The 24,589-nt window shown below is 32.0% G+C and overlaps 1 protein-coding gene and 1 long non-coding RNA gene across 2 annotated transcripts in view; one reads left to right on the forward strand and one right to left on the reverse strand.

Moving 5' to 3' along the window:
• Positions 1 to 2,089: 2,089 nt before the first annotated feature.
• LOC111086641 lies at positions 2,090 to 14,536 on the reverse strand. Its single transcript, XR_002611376.1, has 3 exons — positions 14,336 to 14,536; positions 13,628 to 13,680; positions 2,090 to 4,182 (listed from the first exon to the last, which is right to left on the reverse strand). It is a non-coding gene; the product is annotated as an uncharacterized LOC111086641 (long non-coding RNA).
• A 598-nt stretch (positions 14,537 to 15,134) lies between these two features.
• Positions 15,135 to 24,589, forward strand: part of LOC106462930 (KAT8 regulatory NSL complex subunit 2-like) — a gene marked incomplete at its 5' end in the record, with an annotated part of 33,121 nt that continues 23,666 nt past the window's right edge. Inside the window, 3 exons of the mRNA XM_013922897.2 lie at positions 15,135 to 15,190; positions 17,047 to 17,280; positions 21,987 to 22,186. Of these exons, the coding sequence (XP_013778351.2) occupies positions 15,135 to 15,190; positions 17,047 to 17,280; positions 21,987 to 22,186 (490 nt within the window). The remainder of the gene's footprint in view (positions 15,191 to 17,046; positions 17,281 to 21,986; positions 22,187 to 24,589) is intronic.

A 24,589-nucleotide genomic window follows, 5' to 3' on the forward strand; every position in this document is an offset into this window, starting at 1 on the left:
TAAACTTAGTTTTAATTTAAGAAAGGACTTGTATCGCTGAAGTTCTCAGAAAGAATTTCTACAGAAAATTAACAAACGAACACAGACGTAATGATACCGTCTAGTTCACAGTTGTAGGAAAGTTGTCCACAAATTAATACATTTCCTACTGATCAGCAAAGGCAATTGGAATGAAAATGATGTGTGTTGTTAAACAAAGATCACTATTTTGACTTTTGTGATTTCAAAAAATTAGTTATCAGTTCTTTTTAAATCATATTAAAATGCTATAAATATATTTTTACTTACTGTCTCCAAGTTCTTGAAATGATTATACAATATAAACCCTGAAATGTTTCATAATTTTTCTTCAAAAAATTGTAAGGGAGAAATGCAATTGACTTTTGTGTTGAAGAAAACTATTATGGATAGTTAAACCAAATATGGAAAACATCTGTAATTCTTACAACTCTAACTCTTTCACTACAATCAGCACATCTACCTTTACAGCATTGCCACAGTCATATATATTGGACACACTGCATAAACCTTCGAACCAGCTAAAGTGAAATGGGCAACAACTGCATAGTTAAGAGTGACACTTGTAAAGAAGGTCTTGGTATACTGATCTACAAAATAAATTTTCAGGTAGATAGGAAAGGTTTCAAAATACTTTTGTCATTTGTTTCTGTAAAAGTATGATATCAATTAAATTTTCTGAGAAACAGTTAAACAATAAAATCAATCATTTTGTAATTAGTTTTTATAAAACGATAAATGTTGCATGTTACTTTTGAAATTTTGGAAATAAATGCACTAATAATTATTTCACTTAATACTTCTTACAACCCCAGAAAATAACCATATCTAAAATATTTCAGGCAATTATCTGTAAAACAAAATCATGTTGATATCACAAGTATTAAGTGAGATATAAGTAATTATAAGAACACCATATGTGTTTTTTGTTTGTACCTAAGCATAAACCTGGATGGCCTGGTGGTTAGGATGCTCAATTCGCAATCTGCAGGTCACGTGTTCGAATCCCCGCACCAAACATGTTCACCTTTCAGTTATAGGGCATTTTAATGTGATGGTCAATCACACTATTCATTAGCAAAAGAGTAGCCCAAGAGTTGGCAGTGGGTGGTGTTGACTAGCCGCCTTCCCTCAAGTCTATCACTGCTAAATTAGCTTTGTATAAAATTCAAAAACAAACAAACCAATAAACCTGGTACTGGGAGAGTTGTTTATATACAAAACATGGCTGTGAAAGAGTTAATGGTGTTGTTACAAATTCATCAGCCACCTTGACATGCAACATTTTGTTAACAATTGTTAACACATTATTTATTCAAAATACCAAGGACCTCATGTCTAACAATTGGGTATTTACCTATAATAATATTTGTTTGCATAAACACTCAACTGTGAAATATATTTTCCATTGATTTTGAAAATCATGTTCAAGTAAAACCTGGATGATCGAGTAGAAATGACTTGTTATGCTTTAAATGGGAGATACAGGGTTTATCCTATGATATGTCTTACAATAAATTTAAGTAAAGGGTTCTTGCTGCTTGAGCCTTATGTTGTACACTGTCTACAACAAAGGAACATATTAAAGACATGGAGTAAAAACGTTGTCATTATAATATTTGTATTTAGTACTAATATAATCAAAATAGTTTTTAGTTGATTAGCATTTCTTTTTAATAATTTCAAAGTTCTTACATTATTTTCAGGTTGAACTTTCTTTGTTTTCTCAGACTAATTCAAAATCTTTTCACTCATCTTACATGGTCTATCATGATGAAATCAAACATATTCCATTCACTGCTTATACAATGCTAGCATGACATCAGAGTAAGATAAAATCTATTTAGTTTTATGCTATATAAAGAATACCTTACGATTGTCACACACATACTTCGATTATACTTCACTCAGTTAATATGAAAATTGTAAATATACTACTTTTGTTGTAAACAAAATTCATAAAAATTTATTAAGTATGTTTAAAGTGTTCTATGCAAAATTTTTACTTTGCACAAGCACAATAAAACTTTATTTAGCTTATAAGAAGTTCTAGAAGAAAATCTATCAACAATCAAACAGTCCAAAAAGTAATGATTTTATGAGGTATTATAAAAGAAAACATTATATAAATAAGGTATTTAAAAAGCACAAACCAATTTTCTTTAGGTTATGTATACACTATTTCTGAATGCTATGCATGCTGCTTTAATCCTTTGTAGCCATTAGTTTTATTTCCTGTAGTTTGCTGTCCAACTCTTCTTCAAGTAATTTATGTTCCACTTGCTACTTTTTCTGACCTCCTTAGAGCATTAGATTTAGAAATGCGACATCTGTCCTGTAGTCTCCACATTCTCCACAAACTCTGCTGATTTCAAAAGTGCTGCTACATTTGTTTCTATTCTTCTTTGTTTCTGTTTCTGAGCAACAACTTTGTCCTTCCTCTCCTCACTTCTCTTCTGTTCTTCTTTCTCTCGTTTCTCCTCATTTAGGTATGCCTAATACTTCTAACTAGCAGAAACTGGAAACTGAAACATTATCAACTCACTAACATTCTTCAAATGATCTATCACCCTCTGAACAGTCAGTTTGCTCAGCCATATTCTCAACAATAATCTCTTTGTTGTTAAGAAAACTCTTTCAATGGAGGCTTACCCATGAAACAGCAGTAAAATGTTTAACTCACATCCCATAGGCCTGACCTCTTCACCAATGGTCATGCTTGAATGAAAAATAAAAGTATAAAACTGTGATGTTTCTGATGCTTGGGACAACCAAATGTATATGTTGGCAACACTAAAGCTGTCAAAGTCTTAGAACTATTCAATAACATCATCACACTTGTTTTCTTTCACTTCATTGGATTTGTTCAAAATATATAATGGTTATTTCAGCTGTTGAAAACAAAATTCTGGCTCATTCATGATTATGTAGAGTTACAACCAAGCTAGGTTCCCAATAAGATCATAATGAAAAGGAAATTTCTTGAGCAACTTTGTAAATTCCCACACAAGAAATTTTTTTCTGTTTGCCTTGACAGCAAATACCTCTTTGTATGAATTTATTTTGACTGAATTCAGGTCCTTGAGTTGGTTCTTGGCCAAAAAACTTATGCTGACTCTTGAGATATCTTTCTGGTGTGATGAGCCATTCAAATTAATCTTTAGTACCTCTAAAGCAGAAGCTGCTGATTTAAATTGTATAATCCTCTACAAAGTAATCCATCAAGCTCACTGTTGTTTTATGAAGATCACTGGACATGAATGTAAAAATTGGTATGTCAGTTTGGCATTTTCCAAGAAGGTGTGAAAAATCTCTGGTGATAGACAAGATGTTAGCTTTCACCATAAACAGGGGACCTTTACAACTTGTTTCAAAAACACTTAAAGATTTTTTTTGTGTGATTTTACTAGGAACATATTACTACAAGTGTGACCAAACCTCTACAGCTCTCTCAAAGACTTGCAAATTTCCTAGCCTTCTGTGTTTAAAACAGGTCCAATTATGCTAGTGAAGTCTTCATGCCTGGCTAGAGAGTTCTTGAAAGCCAATATAGTGCACTCAAAGTCTGTTCTATGTCCCAATGCATATTTTATCTGCCAGAACTAAAGGTGTTGTGCATTATATGAAGTCACAGTTACCTATGTTCAGAAGTTTGTGGTTAGTTTCCTCTCATATTTTTGAGGCAACCTTGCTGTACATTTTCCAGTTTACATTGGAACATCAACTAAAAGATGAGGAATGCCAGAGAGTCCAATACTGTCAACACAGTCCCTCATTTTTTCATGAAACCACCAGCTGATGTGTGTCCAAAAAACTGATGTATAGAACCAAGAAGATACATAGCTTCCTTCCCAGAAGCATACATTCAAGTTCAGTTGTTTTGGCTGCACATGGGAATTCAGGCTTTCATCTAATAACAGCACATAGTCATTTCCTGACTTCATCTTTGATAATACCAGAGGTAGTAAGATATGCTGACTTTTGTTCTCCACCTGCAAATTTGGAAGCAATGTACTGCCAGGTACATCTTGTGAAAAAAGGATTGCTAACGTTTTCAGAGATTTTGAATGAGTAATGATTATCATTGATTGTTTTCACTCACAAACTTCTAACTGATGAAGTAAATGTAGTCTGGAATGGAGCCATAGTGTGACAAGAAACAATCTGTTGAATATCAAAGAATTACATTAAAATCTTTAAACTACAACATGTAATACAAAGCTGAAATAAAAATCCTGATTCTCTTTATTCAATAGTTAACAGTACAAAAACTGAGCAGTATTTCCTCATACATGACATGTTTAAGATCAAAGTAACAGCATGAGTAACATGCAGGACAGATAAATAAATGAAGACACTTTTTTCTAGTTTTACACATTATTCATTTACATTTAGACATTAGATTTTCAAGCTAATTAGTTTAACTTTTCTTTGGAAAGAGTGTGGAATTAGAAAATATCTATATTTAGAATATAGATGTAGATATGTAAATGATTAAATAAAAACAATATAACATTTCTTAAAATAGTTCAAAATACAAATTCCTACTACTTTTAACTGTTGTCCAAGTTCGATGAAGAAAAAAAAATTTCAACATTTGGTAACAGTCAAGCTTTAACTTTCATCGACTTTTAATGCTTTCTGCCAGCCACGTAGATCATAAATGCTACTTCTCCCATGTTGGAAACATGAAATGGCTTCTGATATATAGTATGATTCACTTTTTGTTTTGAAGCAGGATCAGGAGCAACTCTGGCTTTAAAGTTATACAACTCCATGATTTGGAATACACACATTTTCCAACATTCATTTTTAGACACTAACTAAAGTAAAAATTTTCATGAACAAATCACTGTGTTGAAAATATATGGGCAGTAGATTAAGTGGTAAAACAAAAACTAAAAAAAACTGATACTGTGCCTTAGATACCCTATGGAATTTTGAAGCTCATTTATATACTGTACTGGTCATTAGGAGTTTGTATATAATGTGTTGTTGTTGTTTTTGCAATTGATATGTACGTGAATTATACATTTCATACATTTTCTTCACCTTTGTATCAACATTGCATTTTTCCATAGTTTTCCAGACCTAGAAAACACAACCTAAAACTTCTAGACTTTCAAAATTGTACAAACCCTGTAATTTAGAAATATAATTCAGCATACAGCAATTTCAAATATGAAATCAAAAACTCAGTTAAATTCTGACTTACATGCCCTAGTCACATGTAGGTATTCAGATACACTAATGAAAAGCTGTTAAAAAATTATAAGTATGTGGAGAGGACTCATTAGATTTTGCCTTCAGATTACTACCACATAAGAAATGTAGATTAGACAGCATATCATAAAAGTTTGCAAGTTACAAATTAATCATCCACAGACTTATACTACTTATTTATAAGTAAAAACTGAAGAACTGTTTTAAATATCAGAACATTTGCCATGCTAATATTTAAAATATGCATAGGTAGAGTAGCTTTTATCAGGTCCCAAAAAATCAAATTGAGTGGCAGATGTCCAAACTGATCTATAACAATTATAAAAAAGAAAGATAAATCATATTCCAACCTGAAGCACATGAAAAATTCAACACACTAACAGTAAAGGTAGAACATGAGAATACCAAAGGACAAATTAATGGAGAAGTAGAAATGAAGCATAAAACCAATGATGATCTTTAGCAAATAAAAACAACAAAAAAAACATAAAAATAAAAATAATAATGAGACAAGTCAGAATAACAGTAAGACAACTAAATAAAAACCTAGAAGAAGGTCATCTGGGCAAGACTTCAAGAACCAAGAAAAACTCATATGACAAATTGACAATAGTTATACCAATTAAAGTATGACACATACCTAAAATAACATGGTAGAGACAAATGTCAGATCTTTATAAACATTTAACTCATTAATTAATGAAAAGATTGAAATTAATATTCCAGAATTTCTTTAACTCTGTTAGAAAATGTTTAGGGAGTACCACTTTTGGGAGTGCTTCCAAATGTTTAGTGAGTGCTTCCTCAGGCAAGGTGCAAGAATGAATTACTTAGCATGATTCAAGGCTTGAATGAAAAAAACTGAAGGATATGCTCAAAGCAACAGGTGGGCTTGTTGAACCTGTGAGGTAGTTTTCATGATGAATGTTATGCTAGAGATGGGCTCCACTTTTAAACAGACTAGGTAGCAGGATACTGAGGAAAGATCTAAAAAAAATACACTAAAGACAATCTAAACTTTCATAGTGGAGAAGTAGATTGGGAAATTGAGACTAAAGAAATTGAGAGGATAGCTAGGGCAATAAGGAGATTGGAAAAATATTCAGAGTATAACAAATTAAATAACAGTTTTAAAGATAAGTTTGTCAATTTTAATGATAAGCTTAGTTGCTATTATTCAAATGTTATGAGTGTCATGTACTAAATGGATGAGTTTGGGGCTCAAGCTGAAATGGAAGACTATGATATAATGGGAATTACTGACACTTGGCTGGATTTGATAAATACTGATAATAGGAATTCTTTTGAAATTCCAGGTTATAAGTCATTTAATAGTGACACATTTTAAAAGAAGGAATGGTGTCTCTCTATATAAAGAATGAACTGCATCCTTTTGGGAATGAAAACATAAAAAGATGGTAACCAGTAGGTTGAATCTATATGGGTTACAATCAGGAGTTGCAGCTGTAGAAAGGTTTTAACTTTTACATTTTTAGAATTAAAAAGAAATTTAAAACACGTACATTTTTCTGAATACTGAAAACCTTTCCTTGTTGAGTTTGAACTCATGTTTTCATGTGACTAAAATTTCCAAATGTCCTTTACATATTTGCAAACCATGTGTCTTTTACCTCTATTCCACTCTTACACATGACTCATTGAGCATATATCAGTGGATCTTACATAAGCTTTGCTTTCCTGCCATATGTTATATTTGTTTCAAAGTTGCAATCATGTTGAAAATTTGGTTTTGTGAAAGCAGGAGAAAAAGTTTTTCAGAATTAATTTCATTTGAAATTCATTTTAATTCTAAAAATGTAAAATTCAAATCAGGCAGACTTGCCTCTGAAGTACTGAAAAACCAGAATGCCTAGACTTTAAAGGAGGAATTAAACAATGAACCACAAATATAGGGAAGGTAGAAAAGATATCTGGACTGCAAAATTGTAGCCAAGAAAAGTTGGTACAGAATACAGAACAAGAAATAAATTCTTAGTACTGCAGTCTAGGAAGAATGAATGGAGCAAGCCAGCCTTACAAAAAAAAAAATGTTTGACCTGAAGGACACTCAGAAGGAAAGCATTCTTCTCAAAGTGAAACCCCTTCACCCATGATGCCCTTGTTGATAGTGGCACAGGGTCGGTATTGTGAGTGGTAATAGTATATAACACCAGTAGAGTCAACAAAGGAATACAGGTAGTGGCATGAATAGGTAGGAGGAATACTATGCCCTGCTCCTGCAGTGGAAAGTTATTGTGGGAGTAGTCCACACACATGTGATGAATGGACATACTCCACATTTAAAATGGCTAGGGAGTCATAACTTAGCCAAATTATTGGGTGCCAGCAGGGAACAGAGAAAGACCCAAGCATACTCCAAGGATAGGTTCAACAGTGCAAGGACAATGCAATGGGACATCAAGGTATAAAAAAATATATAAAAAATATGGATGAACCCCATCCTTATTGGAGTGGAGACATCAAGCAAAATCTTAAATGCTATGCAAGGACATGCACATGGAAACAGAAAAGATACCTAATCAAGCATCATCAGCCAGTTGATGGCACCCTTTGTCTACTTCCAAAGAGCAACACTCTCTCATAGAAGGTGGCATGGGGACTAAGAGGTATGTGTGACTAGCAACAGCCCCACATTATTATTGTTTTTTGATATACATACATATGCACACAAACTGCTATGTATATTCAAAAATATTAGAACCCCAGACACTCTGAGATCTGTGAACAGGGGTGTTGGAAGATATAGCAATGTGTTGCCCAGGACAAAAACAGAAGTCAAGTAACATGCAAGAGTAGTAACTGGATGAACTGATATAAATACAAATTCTCAATACCTAAGAACAGATTGTATTGAAGTACATCATCCAATGGGTAATTCCCACTTATAGGTTTTCAGCATAAGTAAAGTCCAACAAAGGTACACAAAGTGACAAAATCAAACAGCAAGGCTGTCAACAGAGAAATCTAACTTATGGTAGGAAAGCAGAGCTTATGTAAGATCCACTGACATATGCAAAATAAATCATGTGGAAAGTGGAAGAGTGGAGTACAGAAAAGTGACATATATATAGTATACAAATACATAAAGGACAATCAGTAATTCTGAATCAATGAATTCAAACTTGACAAGGAAAGGTTTTCATTATTTCAGAGTTAAGTCTGCTTAATTTGAATGGCAATTGTTATAGGCCACCTCATCAGATGGAAATGTTAATGAAAAATTGTATAATGATATTCATAATTTAAGAACAAAAAAGAGGCCTGTTAGTCCACCTAGGCTGTCCCATCCACAACTAAACTCTAAAATAAAAATAAAACACTCAAAGCTAGCCCTTATCCTTCAAATATTCATCAAACCTTCCTTTAACTTCTTTAAGTTAACTACATCTACCACATCTGAACCCAATTCATTTGAAAGACCAACCACTCTGTTACAAAAATAAAGCTGTCTTAGCTGAAGATGACTCCTACCCTACCAAAATCCATATCTGTGTCTCTTAGTCTTACCATTCTCATCATTAAATACATAAAAGATGATGCATAAACACTATCAGTTCCCTTAATAATCTTAAACATATCAATCAGATCACCTCTAACTCTTCTTTTTTCAAGAGAAAACAATTTTAGAAACCCTAACCTATCCTTGTATGACAACCTTTCTATCCCAGTAGCCCTCCTTTGAACCCTTTCCAACAATTAAATGTTCTTTCTAAGGTAAGGAACCCAAGCTCAGGGTTGTTACTAATAAATATACTGATGCAATAATTATGGAAAACTTTTAATTTTAAACACAGTAATTGGGATTGTGTGGGGTCAAGTAATAAGGGAGATTTCTTTGAGTGAGTTAGGTTGTTTTTCTATACCAAATGGTCATCAGAGAGCTAACCTGGTAGAAGGGGGGGGGGATGACATTCTAGATCTATTGTTAACCAGTAATGAAAATATGGTTGCAAAAGTTGAAGGGGGGATATTTAAGTTTGATTCACTTTGCAATATGTTGGGACAAAGGAAATTACATTTTAGTTCCTAATTTTGCATCCACAATACAAGATTTGTCATTAGTGATATGAGATAACAAGTAAAAAAGGCAATGTGGGATAGATTTGGAAAATATTTAAAAATAAATTGAAATGTTTTTAATTCAAGATAGGCATGTTCCAAAAATGAGGCAAAAGACAGCAGGGAAGATCAAATCTTATTGTTTTACTAAGGATATAAAGGAGAAAGTCAAGGATAAATGATTAGTCTAAGAGATTAAAATTGGCAGATAGAATGGAAGATTTATAGAACTATAGAAAAACCTGTGGATTTTGTAAAAAAAAATAATAATTATAAGGAAATCCAAAATGGCTCATGAGTAACAGTTGTGTGATAATGTTGAAGCTAACAGCAAGAATATTTTTAAGTATGTTAAAGATAATCAAAATATTAGAATGCTGATATAGCAATGCTTTTGTTGAAGATTATGAGGTAATCGAGGTTTTAAATGTTGTTTTTTTCTTTTATTTTTACAAAACAGAATGTTAGCAATATTCCTAACACTGAGGACTTTATGGAAAATACTTGGAATGACCTAAATCATGTAATTATGAATATCATGGTGTTAAAAAGAAAGACTGAGATATTCAAAATAAAGCACTCTGACCAGACAATTTTTTTTTCAGAGTTTAAAGGAGGTTAAAGATCAGATATGCAAGTCTCTATCCATCTCATTTTTGGCAGGTCAATAGAATAAAGAGCACTTCCCTGAGGACTGAAGAATTGTGTTTATGTTACTCTTATTTCTAAGAATTGCCCTGGAAATTATAGACCAGTTAGTCTATGAAACACTATATAGTCAGATAAAACAAGTTTTACAAACTCATCTAGTGAAATATGATATGATAAAAGAAAATCAACATGGATTCACTATAAGGAAATCTTCCCCCACTTAATTGTTACCCTTTTTTTGAGGATGTTCTATGCTATCTGGATGATGGAAAGTATGTAGTAGACTTGGTGAACATAGATTTGCAAAAAAACCTTTAATATGGGGCCATACAAAAGATTAGTTATGAGAATCACATTGGTAGGGATTGGAGAAAAACTAGTAACTTAACTGAATTGGAAGATAGTTGGATTAGAGAAAGCAACAAGTTGTTATTAAGGGAGTCCAGTCAGACTGTTACTAGTAAAGTGCCTCAGTAGTCTGTGCTTGGGCCTTTGCTTTCTATTATTTACATTAGTGCAGTGGTTTCCAAACTTGTCTTATGGCAAGTTGCTTGGGGTGTCGCGAGAGTTTCACCAAATGAAGAATGATTATGAACATAAAAAAAATCTCTACAAAAAAATACTGCATGTGGCAACAGGGGTGTCATACAAATTAAGGTAACTGGGTCAGGGTATAGTCAGTGAAAAACGTTTGGGAACAACTGTATTAATGATATTAATATAGGCACAATTATTAAATCAGTAACGTTTACTGATAACATTAAATTCTTAAGTACTTATAACTGTATTGAGGATGTTAAGGTATTACAGAATGATTTGGATCAATTGGTAAACTGGACAAATACTTGGCAAATGACCTTTAATTATTTTAAGTGTAAGATAATGCATTTGGATTATCACAATTTGGATCCCACATTTTATAGATAGAAACCCACTCACTAGCATGAATGAAGAAAATAATTTTTAAATAGTAGTGGATGAGTTGCTCAAGTCATTAATGCAGTGCTCTGTTGCTAATAGCAAAAAAAAAACTAATAGAATGTTAAGGTGGCTCAAGTCTTGTTTGTGTTGGTTGCTTGTATGATTGTTGAGTTGAAAGCTTAAGCACAAATTTTGTTCAAGTGGGTGAGAAATATATCTAATAATTATGATAGTAGTTGTCTGGTTGGGGTTGTTGCCCTGACAGCTCAGTTGGAAGAGTACTAACACAAGCTGGAGGTCCTGGGTTCAAGCCTCAAGTAAGGCAAAATATCATTTCTATAAAACATTATTTGTCAGTGTTACACACATTTCCACACAAGTGAGTAAGTAGAATCAATGAAAGATAAATTTCAACTACTTGTTACACTATGTGTGAGGGTCACACCAAACCAACATAACAGATTCGGAAAACTCAATGTGTCTAAATCTATCAGATATAATTTATAACTAGAAAAAATATCCAAGAGAAAAACTAATCACTAAACAAATAAGAAAACATTTGCTATGTTAGGAAAGGTAATTTTTCAGGCAATATGGCAGATATCATAACATATGTGAAATGTCATTGACTTTAAGACTTAAAAGTATAAATACTATAAGAAATTCCAACCCTACAAATTAGATTTTTTTACTTAGAATGAAAAATACACAATTAGTACTTAGATATTTCTTTGATTTCTTTTCATGTAATTGTTTCCAAATATAAAATTAAACATCTTGAAAAAACAAAATGAAAAATTTGATAAGTCCTTTTAAATTACTACACACATATACAGAACAATTCATAACTTGCATAACATTGTAAGAACTAGAGATTATACAGAGCATGATATGTAAAAGAAAAACTGGGTAATACAGAGCCATTCTATTTTGTACTATTTGGCCACCAGATGGTTGTTCAATAATGTCAACTGCTATGCTTCCAGTCTGGAGGAATCATTCCACTAATATGATTACCATTCATTATGTAATTGTGCCTATGTCAGGGTGCTTACTAGCACAGGACGTAGCTGTTGCAATAGTCTTACCCCTTTTGCTGTACAGCAAAATTTGCTCACTGAACTCAGCAAGTGTAAAGCTGTGGTATATGAACACATCGTCCAATTCTACCTTCTTGTAATATTAATTATAGTATTTATTCTGTATATGCGCAGGTTCATATAACATGTGGTTAAGAAAGCCATTATGTTGATTTCTAGCTGCTTTTGTTCCTTTGTTATTCTTAAGGAGATACTACCTAGTTTGCCCATGGAATATGTTGCTGAAATACTGCATGTGTGAAAGGACATCAACATTAATGTCCTTCAATGGTAGTTCAGATGATATTTCAAGGTTATGGTATTGCCTATGTTTTAATAAGAATGATCAGGCACATGGTTAGCACCAGTCACTCTGGGTAAATATGATGTTTCTTGCAAACTAAGGAATGCTAGATTTAGTAAGTCTGGTGTATGGATAAAGCTTGATTAGTTGAGTATAGGAGATCCAGTACAAGCAATCATCCCATGTCAATAAAAAAAATATACAAACACACACTGTTTTTATGTTTAACAAGATATAATAAATAATTTTCATTTCATATTTCACTTGGTGTTCAGTCTACTTCATTTGTTCTCCTGACTCAGTTATTCAGAGATATAACAATACTTCGAAATAAGTAACCGAACCAAATCTCCTGTTATTAAGCAGAACCATCTCATTGCTCTAGGGTTAACTCAGTTATAACTAGATATACCACAAAGCCTTAACATTCTTAACACATGTCCTTCTGCTGTGAGTACTGAGAAAGTATTGATATCCAGGCCCTTTATACCTGAACAACCTTATGTTGGCTAATTGGTGTATCACAATATATGTCTCAGTCAAAGAAAATTTTTCCCTTGCATATCATCTTCCCATTTTTGTGACGATTAGAAAGTGCTACATGAATTATGAATTGTCCTGTGCATGTACTTGTAAACAAGAATAGCTAAAATGCATATACCTAACTTTATAACTGTTTCTATTATACTACTGAAGTATTGGTTATCACTACATTATTCACTCTTATGGCGTTGCAGGGTAAACTCTAGATGAAATTGATAAGGAGAGAGACCTGGGTATACTTATCAAAAAAGTCTCTAAAGCTTTCTAGACAATGCATATTAGGAAGTGATAAGGCAAATGGGGTTATAGTTGTATACAGAAAAATAGTGAGCTCAAGTCAAAGGAGGTCACTGGTTTAATATATAAGAAGCTGGTTGGTTAGATCTCACTTTGTATATTTCATTTAGTTTCACTTAAGTCTGGAATCACCTTGATAGTTCTTTTCTGAACTACCACGATGATTCCAGGTTCACATGAATTACTGTACAAGGATAGGTTGAAATCTCTTGGCATGTAAAACTAAAAATACAAGCTTAAGATATGAAAAACCTCAGAAACAACTCCAGTTGAGGCCCATGGAATATTTTCCATTCATGTGTAGTAGAAGCAAAAACACTGATAGAGTTTAAGAGGGGATTTGATTGGTGTTTTTAGATCAAATTTGGATAGAAGAATAGGGGGGCCATTACTATAAGTAGATGCATGGTAGTAGAAAATGGGAAAACCTAGTTGGGCCAAATAGCCCCTTGTTATCCCTTTTAAGTAAAATAAAAATGTTTATTACTTAAATACTGAAATTGTTACTTACCTAGTAATGTCTTCATTTATATTTTCATCAGAAGTGAATGAATTTTCTAAATACTATTGAAAAATGGAATATTATATTAATCAATAACACTGATTTTGCATAACTTTCAAAAATCATGTCTTTACAAATCATCCCATGAATTCTGACAGTCAATAAAATGAAAGAGTATAAAACATTCCAGTTTAAGACATATATGTTAAATAACCTAATGTAATGCTACTTTGAAATTTTCTTGGCTGTGCTTTCACTAGATGGACTTATTTTAATCATTGAAGATACTTAGTAGATAAGAAAAACATTAGGTGCTTCAGAATAACAAAAACTTTAAACTGAGAAATCCTAACTAAGAATTAATAAAATTCCCAATTCAAGTTTCAAAACTTCCCCATTATTAGCAGGCATGCATTTCAATAGGTTTAAGCCAAATTTAACAGTTATAAAACTGTTTAAGATGTTTCAACCTAAAGTAACATAAACATTCCCCATTGACTGCAGTAACAATAAACTAAAAGTCTACAACAGGCTGTTATTTAAATTCAGTACATAGTACAATGGTTTCTCGTTTCAAGAAATGTAATTATTTAACATCTTTCTTACTAATATGTTAGTACTAAAAGTGCAAGAGCCAAGTTACAGCTTCAACTTGTTCAAGTGACAATATTGTAACAATTTAATATACATTTAGTTTCAAAAAACGTTTCAACGTACTCTTACATCTCCAGTCGTAAGTTAATTTTCCGTAAATTCGTTCCAACGAAACTTTAGCGACACAAGTCCTTTCTTAAATAATACTGGTTTATTCTTTCCGAATACAACTTTACCAATACACTTAATCTCAACAGTCGCTCTATAACAAACGCTAGAACGTCTCTCGTGCTCGACAATACTCAATTACGCTGTACTCTCTGACTGCAGTTCAATTACTCATTGCCTACACATTGTCCCGTCACGTTGTGACCATCTTATATATACCAGACTACCCCCCCCCCCAATCTAGTAGTTTCCCGATAATTCTCGAAGGTTCGAGACGGACGTGGCGTGATACTAGTCACATGACCTCGCTGACGCAACAGTACGAATCTCTTTATTTTTTCTCCTCTATCGCTATCAGCATGGTGCAGAACTATAACCAGGGCTTATTTTTTGTTCAAAATTAATTTATTCTGTAATTCTTTACATCGAAAAAAGTAAGTCTTCTACAAGACAACTCATATTCATACGATTCAATATTTTTTGCATTATAAAAAAAAATCGAATTGTTTCAACAATGTTGTTATTTTCTACATTTCGTCAGCATTATTAATTAAAGTTGTTCTATAAATCTCAAACCTAGAGAGAAGCGAGTGGTGTTACAAAGCTCGTGACGTAGTAATAATCTGACCACTGCCCGAGTTTGGGATTTTTTCCGTTTGTGCGGGAATCGTTATTTCATTTGTAACTGGGTCTTGTGCTTACCTAATCAACATTTAAAGTTATCTCAATACTAAAATATTTGAAGTAGAATTAATTAAATTATAGGCAAATTGGGTTTCAGAAAGGCGTTTTTGGGCAAGAAATTACCAAGTGAGTAAAACATCTAAGCTAAAATAGTAATTGTAGTTTATCTTGCAAGTTGCATAAAGTAACGAGAGCAGCATTAGGCCTAAGTTTATATTAACACTGTAATGTAGCACTGACAGGAAAGGATTGTGATGTTGTACTGTTGTCTGTATGAAATAAGAAAAAAATATAAAAAGAAGTATGTTATTGGTCAAACCACTAAGGAGTTAATATATATAATTATGGATACAACGTTTCGGGCAATGCCCTTCTTCATGTATCACTAACTCAACAGTAAATCCGTAAACACATTGGGTTTTAACTTAGTTTTAGAAGTAGTAGTATTAACTTGTACTGTTGTAGTTGTATTTATTAGTATTACACACATGCATTTTTATAAGCACATGATTGAGCAACGTATGTTTTTCACCTTATTGTTAAGATGTAATTGTAAACATAATTCTTCATAATTAATAATGATACCATGTAATGTTATTGGTTTGAGCTAAGCTATAGAATTTATAAATGGTAATTCATTATTCAGTGAGTGAGTAATACTAATAGAGCATCAAACTTCATGTCTAACACCAACCAATTGTTCAAGAGGCTTGATTCTTAGATCCATAATTAAATTTTCAACAATTAAAAACTAATTTTATGATGCAGAAGAGTTCTGAAAGGTAAATAAAATTGTTAATTTATCTGTTACACACTTGTCATTATAAAATCATTTGTGTTTTATGCTAGCAAGTGTTTTTATGTGGCCAAAAAGTTTTTAAATAGATTACAGCTTCTATGAAGAATAAAAAAGACATTTTTTGATATAAGTGTACAAAAATTGTGATATATTTTCCTATTTTAATGCCTAAATAGATTTTGATATTAAACAACTCTTGCCTACTACTACAGAACATGTATACTAACTGAGGAAGAGTGGTAATAAAATAACAGGATAGAAAAGCAAATGACAACCAATTCTGCTATAAACTATTACAAGTGTAGCACAGTTTTAAACTATCATTTAATCATTACATTACACATTCCCAGTTACAGATAACCTCTACTGAGAAACAAATGACAAGTAAAAATTAAAAAGCAAAAGGCAACTGATTCTGAATCATGGTGTCTGTTCTACATGGTACTAATTTCTCTGTTGAAAACTTGTCATTTGATTTTGAAACAATATTTTTCATGTTCTGATAAACATAACTTGCATTTTTTTTAAAATCAGAATTAGCTGTAATTTGTTTTTAAATAATGCAAGCATGTCATTCTATGTTTAAATGATAGTTCATGATTTCCCTTTCTTTTCCTGCCTAAAAAAGAAGATTTCTGTAGCAGTTTATTTGCAATATTATTCTTCGTCATTCATTTTTTTTATGTCTCTCCAATAATCACAGTAATATAAATCTTACATGAAGTTGTTGCTAAGGCTAAGATTGTAGTTAGTTTTGGATTATAGTTGGCAAAGAATAATGTGTGTTGTCATTTTACATAGGATCCTTGCAAGAAATACATGTTTTGATTTACACAAAAAAAAATAAATACTTTTTTAAACTAAGCCTTGTGTGAAATTTATTAATCCATAGTTTAACTATCAAAATTGCCTAAATTTATTTCTCTGTATTTATGTAACAAAAGTTGATTAAAATGACATTCAAACTGACTAAAAGAATATAAAATATCTTCCAGACTTAAAATATTGCTATTGGAAGAACTTTGGTAAACAAATTAGTTAAAAAAAGATAATTGAAATTTGCATAATTTTATGTTTATCTGAGACCTCATATATTTTTTTAGCCAGTTTTGAATTTTTTGTGTGTATTCATGGTCAATTAAAATAATAACATCTAAATTTCAAGTTTAATTCTTTGTCACAGATATGAGCTCATCAAGGAGAGTTTCCAGTATGAAAAAACAAAATTATCACAGGAGAATAAATTCTGCAAATATGTTCATCGTATATGCATGCAAAACAGACTCGATGGTTATGAATACTGCATTCGCCACATTTTAGAAGACAAGAGTGCACCATTTAAACAGTGCTGTTTTATACATCCTCAGAGAGGTAGAAGATGTCCAAATGCTGCACCAAAAACAGAAAAGAAAGATAAGTAAGTTTTCTTTCAATTGATACCTAGCTCTAGAATACATAAATACATATACATTCTTGTCAACTACATCCCATAATCAACACTCACCATATATATGCACAGAATAGGATGTGTAGTTACATGTAATAATGGTTTTTTTAGCTCCATAGAAATATACAGTAGCAGATCTATTTATTTGTAAATATGTTGAATATGAAAAGCTACTCTCAAAGAGTTGAAAGTAATTAGAAATCATAAGGGCCCAAAATGCAAAGTAACACTGTTATTACATATTTTGTATATGTGCCAGATTTGAATTTATTAAATAAATTCAAATTTGTTGAGTACTACTTTTTTTTTTTATGGATTCTGTTGCCCCTTAAGCAGGCACTCTTCTCTGTAAAATGAAAATTCTTATCTTTTACATTTAAAAGGAAATTCAAGAAAGAAAACAATACAATATTTCTTAATTAAAAAATATAGTGGAAGTGAAAAAAAAAGACACTTGAAATACTAGTATTGTACTTACTGTGCATTTGTATATATGAATCAATTGTTTGTATTAATAATTAGCATTTTTTTAATACAAAACTAAACCTCATATTTTCCCTGGCCCATTCACATACCTGATAAAGCCAGATGATGTTTTAAAAACATTTTCAGGCAATATGACTAGAGGGCATAAGTTTAATATATGACTAACTGAGAAACAATTTCAGTTCATTGTGTAACTTCTCTAATAAAGTAGTCTATGTATGGAATAATTTACCTTTAAGTGTGGTAAAAGCAGCAACACTGAAGGAGATTGGATGATATCAGAGTTGGGTATAAGAAAAGGTGATTTTTATATGTAGTTTGGATTAGGGTGGTAGTAGAAAATGTGATAGCTTAGATGAACCAAATAGTCTATTGTTATCGCTTGGAAATGAAGTGAAGAACAGTTAAAGAAAAGATACATAACCAGATTTGAGTACTAGATCATGCAAGTACACAATTCATGTGACACAGCTCTCATATTCAAATATAGAGAAGTTAAGTATGTTATAATGATTTTGGAGCCTCACCATTGTAGTCCATGTTGCAACATCCTGTCATGCTCTATCTGACAACTGTGCCTCTTGACAATAGGCCTGCAGCATAGTTTCCATTGAAAAGTCTCCACTGTAAGACTGTCATGTCCAAAGCATATCCATCTAGTGTACAAGGGTGATGGTTTCCAAGTGCCCATTTCAACAGTCCAATCACACAAAATTCACAGGCATTCCTCTAACAACCTGATCGGTATTTATTCATACGTAATAGTATGAACACCAGTTTCTTTCTCCAACTGCTTGAGGAATGCAGCAACTGATGTGTTGCTTTTCCAGACTGAGATTTTTCTTGATTATATTAGGTATTGTTGCCTGGGGCACATAAAAGGCTTTTGCTACTGACTTTTGTGTTTTTGGATTCTCACCTGTTACAAGATCCCACACTTTGTCTACCATAATTGCAATATGACTTGTTGGCAGGCCTCTTTTTGGATGGTTCTGGTGCTCCAAGTTGATTCCTATTCCTTTCCTTTCCAATGCTATTTAGTATAAGGGGCATCTCCATCTTTGAAATTCTAAATCCTTGATATAAACATCTTTATAAACTAAATGTATGAATATCTTGTATTGAAAGGGGGTTTTAAGTATCCTATCAAAAAGTGATCAGTTTTCATTGGCTTCACAATACCTACGAAATGGCAAAATGTAGTTCTGATACATGTCATTTTGCAACAAATTTATATTGACTAGAAAAGACATTTAATGTATTAAATCATATCTGTTTTTCTATTTTCAGAAGACATATACACTTGCTTGTAGGTGTCCTTATTCAAATATATTACAAGAGTTCACTGAGTGGCATATATTGATGAGTTACTTTCATTGAAACTGTTAGGTGGTATTGAGTCTTAACAAACCATTGTGAGAAAAAAATTGTTGGTGGATGAAATGAAAAATGACTTGGATCAATATTTTTGAGGAATTTTATGAGGTGAATTTAAAACAGTGATGTACTTGCAAAAATGATTTTCATACATGTAACAGTATCCAAAAAGAAAACTCATAATACTGTAATAATAATAACAGGTTGTTTTTTTATTGTCGTTCATTCTTACACCAAAATGTTTATAATAGCCACATTATCATGGTCCCCAATATTGGAGTAAAAAATTGATCATTTTAAATTTTCAGTTTCGCTTTGCTAATTTGTAACTTTTTGAAAGAAAATACCTCACCATTTTTTTTTCTTATCATTTGAGGTTTATTTAGAGGCACCCCAATAAACTTGAATTATTGAAAGTGGATAAAAGTACTTTGTTGCAAGAATAAAATACATTTATTCCAAATTAAATATAGTAAATTGGGAACAAAAATTAATAATGAGCTTTTTTCATTTGGGTTTTAGCTTTTCATAAGTGTGGATTTCTTGCAGTCTGGAAATTTTTTTCTGTGTGTTTCTACAACTTGAGAAGGAATTTTTTGGTCTTCCTATTTTGTTAGGTAAAGTTTTAAATGACTTTAACAGACAATATACTTGATAAATCTTATAAAATGACTTATTAGGGTCCTTATTTATAACACATGATTTTTAACCAATGTACATTAACTAACAAATTACACTCAGATATGTTTATTGTTGTTCTTCTGTAATTTTATTAATACTGAATTACTGGTTTGCTTAGAATTATTTTCATAGGCTTCAAGTGTATGATCATAAACACTTTTGTGTCTGCAGTAACTGTTTATATCTATTATTTAACTAGTGTTAATAACTGTGACCTAGATTAAATTTGTACAATATATATCATCTGTAAAATGAAATATAGCAAATTTTTTTTTTTCGATAAAACAAAATTATTGAAGATAGTAGAATTGAAAAACTTGCCGAAGAGCATCCTGAACCACACCTTTGTAGGACTATAAACACCTGTTGTTTCTTTTTAATAATAAACTACAGGACTCTTCCATATTACATGACAGATTTCAATGACTAGATTACTAAAATGGTTAATAATATTTAGCCTTTCTTTAATTAAAAGCTTGAAATTGTCTGACTACTGCAAATTTATTATTTTGATAGAATAAAGAATATATTATTCAATAGATTATTTACATACTTTCTACATATACATTAAAGGCTAATAGTGTGTTACCACTTTTTTTGGTGCACTACCTTCCCCTTGAAGATAATAGTTAGTGCATCAGCCTTAACTATTATGAAAATGTGTGTGTGTGGCTGTGACACATTACTTTTTGAGGCATTGATGTTAACAGTTATGGTTAGGGAAAAACATGTTTGTTTTTTAAATTAAGATTGGTATAGAAGGTAAGAAATAAATTGTATATTGTATAACATATATATTTTGCTTATTCTATCAGTCTTCTCAGTGACTTACAAAAGATTAATAGTAGTATAGATTCTCTCATAACTTCCTGTATTATTTGAGTTTTTGGTTTTTTTTCCTGTATACATAATATTGTAAATCATACTGACTTAGAATAAGTGATACAAGTCAACAAAGTGGAGAAATCCACAGTATATTTTCAGTTAGTAGTTAATCACCACAGTCATCTAACACCAGTTGTAAAATAAGTATGGCAATAAAATCTCACTTAGTGAGAGAAGTTTATTCATTATTAATAGTTATTATCACCTAAAAGTAAAGAACTTATAACTACTATGCACATGCCTTTTGTGTCTTCTGCTTTTGGACATGGTCACGTCAGTAATTAAAAGTATACAGACATCAATATGTACTTGTGTCAGATATCTAGGTATCTTATATTTTCTGCCACTGAATGTGGCAGAAGCTTTGTGTGCATATAAATTACAAACAGAGAAATGTTAACTTGGATCTTGCTCTTTGTCAGTTTAAGTTCTAAGATTTCAGGACTTAATGCTAATAGTAGTTTTAACTTGCTGTGTTTTTACATTTTACTATAGTTTATATTTTTTTACTGTTTTTACCGGTTGTTTGGTGCAGATAGGCTTGTTGTTTTGCGCCATAAAATACCAAACAAACAACCATAATGCTAGTATAAGCTACTGTCCTGAGTTCAAGCACTATTTCTGTACATTACAAGTATATATTAAAATATTCTTTATGTTGTGATTGGAATCAGGATTGTAGAGTTCTTTCTGCCAACCAACTGAAGTAAAAACAACATAACAGTACTCAGAAACAAAGATTACTACATCTAACAGAATTAGCACATCAGCAGGAAAAAAATACCTGTATATAATAATTCTTGCACTATAGTCATAGCAACTGCCTTGTTTTATACTCTCAGTTTTGTTTGAATAAAAAAAAAAGTAACAGTGTATTGCATTCATCATTCCTTTAGACATCATTATCAATTTGATTCTAGTAGAATTTGGCAACGTGGGAACTCTAATCAAGATTTTGTATATAAAATAGCCACACTAATTAAGTCCACACTTTCTCATTAAACATCAGTACAAAAAATTACTTCATTTGTTCAACTTCCAATTTTCACTTATGTGAGGAGTTGAATGTTCCAGATATCTGATTTGATTTGTTTTTCCATTATTCTTTGAAGAAAAGTGAATAAGTGTATCTACTTGTTTAAGAAGAATAAAATCAAGTTTATAAGAAATATAGTCTTACAATAAGTAATTTTAAAATTAAAGGTTCTAACATAAATAAAGTGAATTTTTATTTCAATTTTTTCTAGCAGTTTATGTCCATTACATATAAAGTTGTTATGGAGCAAACGCCAACTGAAACGAAAAGAATGTCCAACAGAATCAACAGCATCTCTTCTAGAATCTTTGGAACATTACTGTCAAGACCACCATGACACTGAAAAATATCCCTTTAATTCCTCAAGACAGACAAAAAATAAACATGGAACTCATCTAGATATTCATGCTGGTACAGTAATTCTTGTACAAGTAAATTTTATGTAGGTTTAAGTTGAATATGTCAATTAACTTTGTTTACTGTCACAAATGATATTAAATTAAAAGGTATTTCAAATTCTACTGAAGGTGTTGAAGTTTTGTACAGAGATTTGGATTAGTTGATGAGTTGGACTGATATGTCGCATGAATTTTAATCTTAATAAAAGTAAAGTCATGCATATTGGTTATTATAGCTAATTGTTTCTTATAGCTATGTTTGGGAAACTAAGTGTAGTTGATGAAGTAAAAGATCTGGGCACTGCCATTATAAAATCTCTGAAATCTATGGACTGTATTTTAGTAGCTAATAATAAGGCAAAGAGGATTTTAGATTGTGTGCATAGAAACACTCCAGACAAGTTGAAGAATGCCATCAGTTCATTCTGTAAGGTGATGGTTAGACCTAATTCCAAATAGCGTGTTCAGTCTTGGCCACATTATTTAAGAAAGAATGTAAAGTTGTTGGGTAGGGTTCAGTGAAGTGCTACCAGGATGATTTTAGGCTTAGAGGATTGAAATCTCTGGGCCTGTTTTTGCCAAAGTGAAGGGTGTTTGTTAACATGAATAATATTTTTATAAATTTGTTGGAGGTTTGGAATTCATAAATTCAGATGATATTTTCATTAACAAAAAAAAATGCAGAGAGTAAGAATAAAGTGTAAATATTTGACAATGCACAGCATTTCCACTAAATTTAATCTTTTTTTACAGAGACTAGCAACAGCTTCTTTCCAGATTACTGCTTAGATTTATACTTGGCTGATTCGCTTCAGCTTCTGTATTGAGAAGTGGGTATTTCCAGATAATATTTTTCCTGTTATCCTTCCATTCTTCTTTGTGGGTCATTGTTACCTAGACCCTGATAGATTTTTCTGTCTTGTGTACTTAGATCTTACTTAGCTTGTAGAAGTATGCACTTCAAAAGTTACTCTCCTTTTTGAATTTGTGACCTTCAGATCCTTCTTTGTTAGGTTCTCCCCAGTCATACAGGCAATTTGAGAAATGGACTGCCTGCCTTTTCTCATCATATATGTCATCTGATTATGCCTCATGCACCTGCTGCTTGGTGTCCATTGGAGTAAGTTCCAGAAGCTGCTGTCCATGAAATATACTTACTCCAAGTGATCCTGCTTTATCTTTTCAATAAGGAAACTTGTCTTAGAACATATACAGTCATCTTTAGGCTTAGAGTTTGAAGGTTTCCGTTATTCTCTTTTTTTTTAACTCTGTGCACTATATGAAAACCATATGTTACATTTGATAAATATATATTCTGAGATTTCTTCACCATTCATTGTTCTTTGCTTTTCTTAACTATGGGGTGCCTGGATTATTGTATCTTTACTCATAAAGCAGAATTTCACCATTGAAATAAAAGATTATACATAATGTATTAGGTCGTCAAGAAATTAATGTTGCTTTTATTTGATGAAAAAACCCGAAAAACTTGTATATCAAAACAAAACATTTATTAAATGAAAGTCTCCATTCTTATAGATGATGCTTTTCCAACTTACAGTCAGGTTGTTAATGCCCTGATTAAAGAAATCACTTGGCATTGAAGCCAAAATCATGTTGGTGTTCTCTTTAACACCTTCCACATTTGCATATGTTTTTCATTAAGATGGTGTTGCAGCGATTGAAAAAGAAGGTAATCTGATGGTGCCATATCTGGAGAATATGGTGGGTGGGAGAGAACATCCCAACCCAACTCCATAATCTTGTGTTGCATCAAACATGCCACATGTAGACATGCATTGCCATAGAAAAGAAGAACACCTTTCCGATTGACGGGTGAAGGGAGTTTCTGATGAAGGGCTTGATTTAAATGTTTCAGTTGCTGATTATAGATCTCGGCATTGGCTGTTCGCTGTGGATTAATGAGTTCGAAATGAATTACTCCTTTGATGTCCCACCAAATGAAGCATCACTTTCTGCAGATGGAGCCCAGATTTTGGGGTCGCAAGTGGTTTTTGTCTGAGACTGAGCTATTGTTTTTCGTATTTAAAATTTGCATAGAGAATCCATTTTTCATCATCAGTGACAATTTTGTCCAAAAATGGTTCACATGCCAGAAGAGATGAAGCAATGTTCACACATGGGAAATGATGATCATTGGAGAGTTTGTGAGGCACCCAAACACCTTCTTTAAGGTGTTTTCCCATATTCCTTAGATGTTTATATATTGTTCCATGAGAGACATGGAATTTCGGGGGCCATTTCACAAGTGTGTTGCCTTGGGTTAGACTCAACAAGCGTTTTCAGAGCATCAATATCAATTCCAACATGTCAGCCCCTGCTATCACAGTTTTTAAAGCTAAAGTCACCTGAACAAAATTAGCTGAACCATCATTGACACTTATGAACATTCAAA

Source organism: Limulus polyphemus, unplaced genomic scaffold (assembly GCF_000517525.1).
Source record: "Limulus polyphemus unplaced genomic scaffold, Limulus_polyphemus-2.1.2 Scaffold1284, whole genome shotgun sequence".
NCBI lineage: Eukaryota > Metazoa > Arthropoda > Merostomata > Xiphosura > Limulidae > Limulus > Limulus polyphemus.